Source organism: Anabas testudineus, chromosome 21 (assembly GCF_900324465.2).
Source record: "Anabas testudineus chromosome 21, fAnaTes1.2, whole genome shotgun sequence".
NCBI lineage: Eukaryota > Metazoa > Chordata > Actinopteri > Anabantiformes > Anabantidae > Anabas > Anabas testudineus.
The window spans coordinates 19,462,268-19,473,679 of record NC_046629.1 but is presented as its reverse complement, the minus strand read 5'-3'; the positions used below and the strand labels follow the sequence as shown (position 1 = coordinate 19,473,679).

The 11,412-nt window shown below is 42.0% G+C and overlaps 1 protein-coding gene across 2 annotated transcripts; it reads right to left on the bottom strand.

Annotated features, from left to right (window-relative positions):
• Positions 1-1,696: 1,696 nt before the first annotated feature.
• On the bottom strand, positions 1,697-9,125 carry arglu1a (arginine and glutamate rich 1a). 2 transcript variants are annotated; one of them, XM_026376283.1, is made up of 4 exons: positions 8,552-9,122; positions 6,671-6,896; positions 3,860-3,943; positions 1,697-3,247 (listed from the first exon to the last, which is right to left on the bottom strand). In XM_026376283.1, exons 1-4 carry the CDS (start codon positions 8,881-8,883, stop codon positions 3,083-3,085), a joined length of 807 nt encoding a protein of 268 aa, XP_026232068.1. In that variant the 5' UTR covers positions 8,884-9,122; the 3' UTR covers positions 1,697-3,082. The 2 variants fall into 2 exon arrangements, with proteins under 2 accessions (XP_026232068.1, XP_026232067.1); XM_026376282.1 differs by lacking the exons at positions 1,697-3,247; positions 3,860-3,943 and having other exon boundaries at positions 4,051-6,896; positions 8,552-9,125.
• Between the last annotated feature and the right edge of the window lie 2,287 nt (positions 9,126-11,412).

Genomic DNA, 11,412 nt, shown 5'->3' with positions numbered 1-11,412 from the left:
TTTTCCACCGGAGAGAAATGTTTGGAATATTTCTATAAGCACCTGGAACATGTAGAAGACATTTCCAGAGCGATCAGGATCAAAGTTTGTCTCCACACGATCTGTAGAATAAAAAAACGCAGATGTTTCCGTTTTAAAAACAGCCCCACAACTTTGAGAAGAACTCGAAGTGAAAATGTGTGGATCACAGTGCACAGTTTTTTTTATTGTAATGTTTGGTCCTCCCTGCTTCTGCACGGCTCCAACAGCTCTGTCAGCCCGTGCGGAGCTTTCCGCCTGATGATCAGCCCGGCTCATAGAAAAACTGGGAAATACACACACACACTCACACACACTTACCTGTGAATCTTTGAGCCTTGGACACAAGCAGGAAGCAGTTTAGACAGAGCTGAGAAAGTGAAAATGAAAAGAGGACTCTCCTCTATTAACATAATTACTATTAACCAGAGGATAGTCTGAGTTAAAGTGTGATTTCTGGCATTAAACATTCGTTACTCAAGCTGAAATGCGCAGCATATGCTCTAATGTTGATTTTAAATGCAAACTCCAATGTGAAAACAACGTTTTTTAAACAGTATTAAATTTAATGCTGATCTTATGGTAAAGAAAATGCCCCACAGCAACACAGATGATTGTTGTACACTTTTTATTCTTTACTAGAACAAACAGAAGCTGGTAAATGTGGAGCAGATTTTAAACCACTTTATCCACTATCAGCTGTTTCACCCATTAGAGAATACAATATATAATATAATGTGTTACTTCATTTTATTGTTCATTGTGAAATATATCCGCAGAAAAAGCAACTGAAGCTGTCAGATAAATGCAGTGGACTAAAAGCAGAAGTAACATTAAATGGAGATCGTTCAAGCACAAAATTCAAAGTAGCCTGGTGCACTGTGAATGTACGTAAATAGTAACCTATGTAATAATAATAATAATAATAATAAGAAGAAGAAGAAGAAGAAGAAGAAGAAGAAGAAGAAGAAGAAGAAGAAGAACAGAGGACATCAGTGACAACATAACTTTTTCCTTTTCATTTAGTAATTTACATTTATATTTTTCCTTGTACCTCTATTTATTTTGTAACAAACTCTCTATTTAAACCTGGTTTCTGATCCAAGTCTCCACATTTTTACCTACTCTACTCGGTGGCAGTTTTAAACCCAGCATCGGAGCTCGGATACCCGGGCAGCGGAGCACGCAGGCCGCGGCTGAGCCGCTGATCCACACCGAGCTCGGTGAAGGCGGTGCCCGGGAGCGGGACTCCGAAGAGTCGCTGTAATGTGTCTGGTGAATATTTCAGCACAGTCATCAAACGTTACACTGAGGCGCTCTGAAACAGTTACAGCGGGACTCATTAGCTGGGGGAGAGCTGCTGCTGTGGGGCCCGCACTGCTGAAAAATGCTGGAGCTCATTTGCTGAGGTAGTTTGTCATCGGCTTTAATTCGGTGAACGGATCGGGACCGGAGCTGGAAACCAAGCTGCGGCTGCAGGAGCCTCAACTAGCTGGACGCTGTTATTAACCTGTACTTGCTCCTGTCATACAGGGCCACAACCTGAGCCTGAAATACCAGTAACACCAGTAACACGTGTCACTCAGCAGCTCTTTGAACTCTCCTCTGCCACTGCTAAACTTAATCCTTAGTGAACAAGTGGAGTGGTGCAGTAAAACACAGTGGAGGCAATTAATGGTTCAATGTTCAATGGATTTATTGAAGTGTTCAGTCCCTTGACAATTGGTAGGGGGGGGGGGGGGTTTAAATGACAAATTCCAAAATTCCATAACCATACCCACCTGAGGTCAGGCTCTCAGTCCTTCTCTCACTCATTCGCTCACTCACTCGCTCACACACACACACACACACACTCACACAGACCTAAAACCTGATCTTACCTGAACTTGTCCACATCCACTACGAATCAAGACTTACCAAGCGAGGCACGTTTGCCAAGTTCATTTACTACAACAACATGAGCTGAGGGATGGTGTGTTCTCGTGCAAGTCACCATTTTCCAAGAGTTAGATTTAAAAAAAAAAAAAAAATACAAACAAAATAAAAACAGCTCAAGTATTTACCATTACTGTAACGTTAGGTTTTGTAATCTTGATGAATTCCGTTACACAATCTTAACTTGGGGGCGGGGGGCAGGAATCACAGTCACAGCTAGGTTAATAACATTACATCATACAGGAAATGTTCTCTCTCTCTCCTCTGTTACCCACAGGCCGCCACCACCCCCCATTACAGAGGAGACACATATCCTGTTAAAGGTTTGTTGTTCAGTCATGAGCAGCTTGGGAGTCGATGCAGAGTTCACCTGGACTGCAGTGACATCAAATCGAGCACAAGCTTTTTGTTTCCTCTCAGGAATGAGGAAAAAAAAAAACCTTTATGTGTCAGAGCTGCAGCAAAAAACAAAACAAAACGCCATCAGTTGAAATGATCAAAGCGTGGTGGAAGACACAAACCTGTCAGTTGGACGGGAAGTTAATTGTGCTTTTACGGACTGAGCTGTACATCAGCCACTTGACCTTAATATTAAAGAGGTGGAGACATGAGGACCATGCTCCGACTCCCAGGCTGCACATGGGCTTTTACAGTAAGATGAACGAGACAAAGTCACACACGCTCCTCTACGTCAGGGACTGGTAGGACATGTAACAGTAAACAGTTGCTTTCTGTTTCATCAAAGTTAAGACTTTACCAGGTGGGGGGTGGGGGGACATCTTTTTGCATTCTACATCAAAAGTTCAAGTTCCCTAAAAATCAAAGTAAAACCAAAACAAACAAAAAAAGCAAACAAGAGTCATCTGTGTGGTGGAGAAGGAGAAAGGGTGCAGGGAGCAGTCAGGTCCTTCGAGGGAGAAGAGCCGCCTCCTCTTCAAGGTGGGGAAGGGGCGAGGGACTTCATGAGGCAGGGTTTGGGGTGGGCCAGTGAGTCAACTATCCTCAGCGTTCCTTCAGCACTTCCAAAATGAAGCGAGTGTCCCACAGAGGAGGAGGAGGAGTAGGGCTGATGACGAGGCAGACCTGGATAGGGATAAAGGCAGGGAATGGACGTGGGCAGGGAGCAGTCTCATTCGGTGGCTTTGAGTGAGAAGGAGAGCTTGGGCCTGGACTTGCCCTTGCCCAGGATAATTTTCTGCTCCTCCTTCTGCTGCTTCTGACGGTCCTGCTCCAGCTTCATGCGCTCCTCGTGAATCTTTCTCTGCTCCTCCACAATACGCAACTGTTCTTCAGCCTGTCACATAAGACAACACAAACTGTGAGGTTAGAGGGGGGCAGGAGACAATCTCCAAACCAAGAGTCCACATATGGCTTTTTCCTTAGTGTGTGTATAAAGCTCTTTACTACGAGTCTGAATCAAACACACTTTCCAAATTAGACTGCTGTAGCCAAAAGATCATTACATTATTTAGTAATTTTTGTGGTCCAAGGCCCTGAAATGTTCTTGTGTTTTCTCTACTGACAGAGGACTGAAATGTGATGTGTGTTGTTTCTGTTTCTGATAAGTCAAGAGCAATACTAAGCATCGCTGGATATGATCAGGACATTGATATTTAACAAATACAAAGTTCTTGGAGACGATACGAATCATGTATTAAATCAAGAACACAAACCATCACATGGTCAAGACTGTGTGTTATGATGTTAAACAACTGAATTGCAGGGGTTTGGTGTTGAAAGCGGAAGAATAGTGTAAAGTCGTTTTAGTATGTGATCAAAGCAGTGTGCAAAAACATTTTAACTGAAGGTTGTGCATGTGACAGGAAAGGGTGAAACGGATCCTAAAAGAGGCAAATGGCGGCAGCGGGAGCAGCAGCAGCCTGTCTGCTGACAGAGCAGGGCGTACCAGCTTGGCCTGAGCTTCGGCGATCTTGCGGTTATTCTCCTCCAGGATTTTTTCCAGCTCCTCCCGTTTCGATTTTTCTTCCTCCTACAGGGGTGACACGGTGCAGTGTTAGAGCAGGCTACAGCCACAAGGATCTTTATGTCCATACATACACACGCTTGCCCTCTAAATGTCACACACTCAGTCACCACCAGCTCGCTCTCACGCGCGCACACACGCACACAGCTAACTCATTCCACCACAGAAGTTTGTTCAGCCTCTCGCTCATGACCACACTGTGACATTCTTTGCAGTCAATTGTTTTAAAAATACATAGAGGTGCAAAAACCATAAAGAAACTGTGGGCGGAAAATATGAACCCGCTATTTTTTTTGTCCCTCCCTCTACTGCCGTAAACACCCTGCTAGGAAAATTCAAAGCTAAGCCACACCTAAGGCACTCACTGCATTATTGTGAGAGACGTTTATATTTTAAACAAGGATTCAAAAAGGTGGGGGGGGCATTCATCACACTCATAAAGAGAAGACAGATAAAAAAAGGACAAACAGTACAATCTAGAAGAAAATACAACTGCTGTGTTTTTAACATCATTATATGCAAGAGGAAAACAAAGGATACATATAAAGTAGGGAATAGTTTTGGCTCACCAATGCATGTATACCTACGCATTTTCCTTGCCTGTGTACCTACACAACTGGTGAAAGCATTCGGCATTAAACGGTTGAATATTTACTGTCTCGTCCGGAATGTGTGGCCCCTGCAGAGACAGAGAAGCGCTCCTGGGGTGGGTGGGTGGGTGGGTAGGTAGGTATAGGGGGACTCGGCCATACGGCGCCCGCGGCATTCCTCTTTATAAGTCTGATCTCTGTACTGCTTAGCCTGCGCCTGCAGCCACAGCTCACATTGGTTTTTGTGTGTGTGTGTTTTTCTTGTCTTTACAGTGGCTCAGTCCCCACTGACACAACAGAGTGAAGAAAGAGTACAACACAAAGTGGCTGTGTTTGTGTGTGTGTGTGTGTGTGTGTGTGTGTGTGATTGAGGAGGACCCGCACCACGGTACACTTACAGTACAGGACACGAGTGGCGTTGTGAGCTGAAAGGCTGCAAGCCAGCTCGGGTCAAATGCTAGTTAGGAAGGTGGTGAGTCGTGTTTCCAAAATAAAAACAACATAAATGTATTGACAATTAACAATATAAATCTTAGCAGCAGTCCTATAGGAAAAGAGTCATGAGTACAAAACACAGTACATTTGGCTTTAGCTTTTCCTGGGAGAAAATATTGTATACATTATAACAGATAAAGGTGACACCAAAGATAGTTAACCTTGAGGTACAGGACACAGGAAATGTAGTTGTCCATCAAATGTATCCCAGAGCAGATGGTGTCTAACCGAAGATTCTCAGAACAAGCAATAAAGACAAGTTAAGGGCTTGTAAACAAAAACCTGTACGGGACAAATTGTGATTAACAGTTCTGCAAAGAAAACTTTAATCAGAGTAACAGGAGATCTCCAATCATATGCTCCCTTATTGATTACATTAAAGGCATCTAATAGTAAGTTGGACGCTAACCTTAACTTTCTGGTTAGAGAACAGTCTTCCTAAAGCTAGTGGTCCTGTTGATAGCAGTGTCTACAACTAAAAAAGAGTGCAGTGGCAGCCACAGAACATAAAGCAGGAGAGAAGTGACCAAATAAGTCCAGGAAGTATGTTAAGGAGGCACACTACATTTCTCAACCTATTAGTGCCAGGACACTGGCTGCTCCCTGTGCAACACAGGGTCACTAGGCTTTAGATGTGCCTTTCATTCACAATACACTCTTGCTGTAGTGTAAACTAACCCTCTTTTCTTAATTATGACTGGTAAGGTGGGGGAACAGGGCTTGTCAGACATATGTCACCCTCTGGGCTGCTTTTAAAAACTGTTTTCTACGGGCTGATCCAGAACTGAGATTCTTATTAGACCTCAAACTAAAGCCTGTATGTATAAAAACTATGACTATAGTTAATTGTCACTGTTTTATGCATCTGCACAATTTAAGTTTCTAAAATGGCCTGTGTGGGACAGAGAGACAGTGACTATAAAGCCAACTGTGTCATCTAAACAAAAATAAGGAGCTCTTTATTACAGACATTAATATAGATACTGACAAATATGAAAGTAAAAGATCAAACTGAACCAGGGGGAAACATAGAAGAAAAAGAATGAAAGTCAGTCCATTTGTGTAACCGTGCCATGGCAAAACTCTCACAGGCAAGTTTGGACACCAAAATGGACAGTGGCCACATTCACATACCTACATTAGTTCCTACAGTAGTTCCTCATAAAACCTAACACTCTATAGGTGTTGTGAGACATGTATATGTTAAGGCATGGCAATTGCATGAGCAGTTGATGTTACTGTGTGCATAAATAACATCACATCAACACGTCTGTTATATGTGAAATGGCATGAAATGTAACAGTCATACTGATACTTAATAATTTTTACAGTTAGGTAGATAAACAACTACAGGAAGTATATCCCTAGTCTGAACTCTTACACTACCATGGCTGTATTTGCTGTCATAAACATAAACACAATAAATATATTGTTTTCCTGCTCTGCATTTACCCTCCCTGCAATGAAACTTGTACCATGGCTGGGTTACATTATGAAAAGAACACAAGTAAGGGTTGGGGGTCCCTCCACATCCACTGTCCCCATATGTCCCGTAGAAATGACTGGAAAGGAGACTGGGACAGGGAAATAGGGAATGTGGAACTATGGAGGGTAGGAAGGGGCTGCGTTCCAAACGACCGAGCGTTACCTCTCTTGCCTTCTGCGCCGCCAACTCAGCCTGCCGCTGCCGCTCCAGCTCCTCCAGCAGCTGCCGCTCCATGATGCGCTTGGCCTCCTCGACGCGCCGCAGCACCTCACGCTCTATCTCATCCTTCCTCTTCTCCAGCTCCTCCTCTACCCGTTTGGCCACCAGCTCCTCCACTCGACGCGCCGTCTCCTCCTCTATCAGCTTCTCTTCGATCTCCTGCTGTCGGCTGGAGCAAAAAAAAAAAAAAAAAGACACATGAAACACATAAATAGAACAAGAATAAAGTAGGAAATCAGTTACTGCTAACAGTGACTATTCTAAAAACTATGTCACATCATCCTCAAGTCACATAAACTGTGATTTGTGTCAGTTTCTGTAAGTCTAGAAGTCTAGTAGAGACTGTTTAAACAGAGTCGTCATCATATGTATTTTCACTGCACCACTGCAGCACAGCCAACCACAGGGCCATAATGTTGCTGGTCATTGTGGTCACTCCCAACCATTAGACCTTATGTAGCAGAAGCATCCAGGCCAGATTTGTCCTCAAGATAAACTGATTGGTTCAATGTGTGGTCATGCTTGAAAACTGCTTTTTTATGCTTACTATTAAGCTGTCAGGAGTTCTTTTGTAACACATACTTTTCTATTCAGGGGTGTTTCACTGCTGCATGTGTGTTCTTGCTTTTGATCAATCTGTTAAATGCAGACATGTTTCTACTTTCCTCTTCTCTGTTTAGATGTGGCAACTGCAAACTGAGGGCTGGTGGATTTAATCACATTTTATATAAGGTTACATTACAATAACATTACTGTACAAATAAAGATTTGTGTTACTGGTTATGGGTTATAACGTGTGTTAATAATGCTCAAAGTGGAAGAGTCCTGCTTCTGAAAACCAGCTAATTAGCTAACTCCTGACTAATATACAATTATCTCCTGTCTCCACAATGAGGGAGGTTGGTCTCATCCAATTCTATTTACAAATGAAAACTTTTGAGCTAGCTGGTAAAGAGCAAAATACACAACTGTAAACACACAATTCAACTTGTGTTCTGGCTATCAGCCAGTCAGAACATTTCCCAGTCAAATCCCCACTGTTTTCCTATCTACCAAGTGTCTGATTCTTGATATTTACGTGTTTGAGTGGTTAGGTGAGCCCATGGCTATTAAGCAGTAAAAACAACAACAAAAAAGATTCACTAAGGAGGCTAGATGTATCTGCTTGCCAATGGCTACGAGAAACACCTTCCCAATAGTAGCCTCAATGTCAATAAACAGCCATTGAACATTATCTGTGGCAACCTGTGAAGTGTTTCAAGATGCATATTGGTGACTGTGTTGCAGTTATATTAACACCTCCTGGAGCACCTATGACACTGCTGTAGCAGCTGATCCAATATGATTTGCACATTCACCTATACCTTTTACTATACTGCACGTGCAAGTATATTGCAGCCTGGAAATATATGTATTACAGTACATAAATTTCTCTTCCAATAATCTAACTTATTCTGGGGCTGTAACTAACTGTACAGTTTCTTAATATACAACTTACACCTATAAAACCAGCTAAACATTAATGAAATTATTTTCTAACCACTAAACCCTTCTTGAGTGACATGTTTTTTTTTATTACTATTTTCAATTGTAAAACAACATATGTGTGATTTAAGGGTCAGGTTATGTAGAATCAGGCCCCTGTACAGACCAGCTGATGTTAGCATGCTTTGGTGGCTAGCTTGATAGCATTAGCTTGCTAGCACAAAGAGCTAATGTGACAAATTCAACTGACTGCAGCTAGCCTAGCCTAACAAGTACCTTAGCACATAGCTCGTGGCAGTTCTATTGGGGGCATCAAGCTGTTTATTACGTTATACTCACATCTTCCTTTGCCTTTCCATTTCTGCCTTTCTCTCCTCCTCCTCCTTCCTCTGCTTCTCATCCAGGGTATTTCTCTTGCTCAACGTCCTGCCGAAGATGTCGATGCGCTCGGGCGGCGAGGCTGCTCTTTCTCTGCGGGACGAGGCTGTGGTGGACCGAGAACGGGAACGAGATTCTCTGCGTCGGTTCCTTTTCGACTCTCGGGACTTTGACCGCTTCTTGGACCTCTCCCTGTCTCTGGACCGCGACCGAGACCGGCTTCGTTTCTTACTGTGCTTGCTACTTTTGGAGTGTTTAGACCGGGACGAGCTGCGGCTCCGAGAGCGGCCCATGTTGACCACCTCCACTAGTCGAGCGCTGACTAAACTGCTGTCCTATATCTAATGTGTGCACACTTTCTGGAGTTGCTTTTCAGGTTCTCCTCTTGTTCTTTGCAATTAATATCATGAAATTACTCCAAGTAGTTCTGTTTTGGAGAAATAATAATTCGAAAGTACTTGTTATTTTGCCCTACTAACTCGCCATAAAGAAAGATGGCGGTTTGTCGAGTTTTTAGTTTCCCATCAGTCATCGCGGGTCTCGGTAGTTTCCGGCAGTCTTCGGGCACAGTCCGTAGGCTGACTTTACTCTGTCATGGTACTTTGCTTGGTCAAACGCGACATATTGGACCAGTACTGCACGTAGTTCACAGCAAAACATGATGATATGCTTTCATTAACCTTTTGTTTCCATACACAGTGTGCATTATCTGGCTTGTACAACACAACTAACCAGAATTAATCTAAATCTAGCCATGCAGAAATGTCAAAGATTAAAAACATTGTTGGGTGTATCTATTATATCAAATTCATACATTTTTGTATTTGTATTTTGGCAAACACACATGACCATACTGTAGTCTCATTAGAATACTTGCATACTCTCACCACATGAGAGTCCAAAATGACTTAAGGTACAGACAAAATATCTAAGCTGACGAAAAGAACCTTAAAGCGCTCTAGGATGACCTGTTTCCATTTCATGAGGTGTTGGTGCAAGTTTTTTTTTTTTTTTAAGATTTAAGTGCAGAGAGAAAAGAAACATAATAATATGTAAAGGTGCTATATTTAACATTTCAAAAGTATACTTTAAATTGTTGGTAATGTGACCATTTCTGATTATTTGTAAATGCCTTATGGAATTATGTAGGGGCCCAGTGTAACAAATGAAAAACCTGTTAGTGCTATAGTATCACAGTAGCCAGGAAGATAACCTCACTATCTGTTCACTAAGAAAACATGCTTCAAATTTTTGCATCACATATATTTCTTTTTCCACATGCTTCTGTTGTAAATTTAAGATCCATTGTAAGCATCTTAAAAGTTCCACAGATATTTCTAGGTGAATAAATCAAATTTATACAAAGAGTCAGTATTTACAGTGTTGACCCCACTTTTTTCAAGACTACTGCAGTTTGCACTTGCAAATGGTAGATTCTGGCCTTATAAGTGCCCGAAGTTGATTACAATTTGTGGGCTTCTACTTGTAATTTGTGCCACTATTGACTAGTTCTCCACATTTCTTGTTAACTAGTGGTAGTTTTAACTGAACACGCTATCTCATTTGATGCTCTCAGAGCAGAGCTTCACACTCATTTCAGTTCTTGTCCTTGGTTGACCTATGTTTAACGATTCCTGTGTCCATTTTAAATGCTGCCTTCATGCTCTGTCAGGGGTTAAATTTATACTTTTATCTGAGGTTGTAAATATAGCGACAAGAACATCAGATAACCACTCAACAGACAAAACAAGGGAGAAAAAAAAGGAACCACAACTTGACAATGACACAATCGTGCATGAACAGATTGCCATCCCAGTCCGGCAAAATGAGGCCATTGAGATAATTCTCCCCGGAGTTCTGTGCTCTAAATAAACTGCTATTACTATATTTAAAACACATAACGCAAAAGCTCAGTGCATCAACTTAAATAAAGGTCAACCATTTCAAATATGACAAAGAAAGTCCTCCAATCTGAAGAGGATTTTTATTTTCATCATTTGATTCCATCTAATTACCTGCAGCTTGCACAGTCTGATTCTAATTTTAGGAGAAAGAATTAATTTGTCCTCATGGAATTGTGCTGTGTGCTCCTTCAGTTCTAGATCAAGGATACATTTAGTTGTAAACTGATATCGGCTGTCAGAGAAGTCACTTTCATACTCAGATGAAAAGAGCTTTTGTGTTCAGTAGCTAACTGTGCTTACATCCAGGAGCCTGTATTGTCACACTGAATGTAAGCAGAACAATATATTTCCTCAGAATTAAAGCCAAAAATGGAGTGCACGTCTCTGCCCTGTTTGCCTTTCCTCATGCTCTTTCTTATTCCTTAGCTCAAAGCCAAAGCATTGCTTTTCTGTAACTGGGGGTTGTGTTTTATTTTAATAATCCAGGAACTCTGTGCCTAAGGAGACAAGAATTGGCATTAAAGAGTCTGAGATGTGTTGTTTTTCATTTGTGTCATGGAAAGAAGAGGTGCTTAAAGTCCGCTTTGATGAAAAATTGAAAATGTCTTAAGGAGCTAGGGAGAAGAAGAGTTTCAGTGCTGCTCCAGTGGGGAAGAAGAAAGCCGGATCAGAGATGGAGAGGCAGTGAATGTGTAAATGAAAGAGTTTGTTTTTTGCTCCTGGGTGGTTGGGGTTAAGGTCAAATGAGAGAGAGAGCAGCTTTTTATATTTCTTTAATGTCAGTGAAGATTCTCAGTCGTCAAGGTGAAGTTATCTGGAAGTTATTTCAACTGGACATCCTTCCTGTTGGGTCGAACATTTTCACTACTCATCCAAGTAGCTTCTTCAGTCTGCTACTGACCAAGAAGGAAGTCCAGT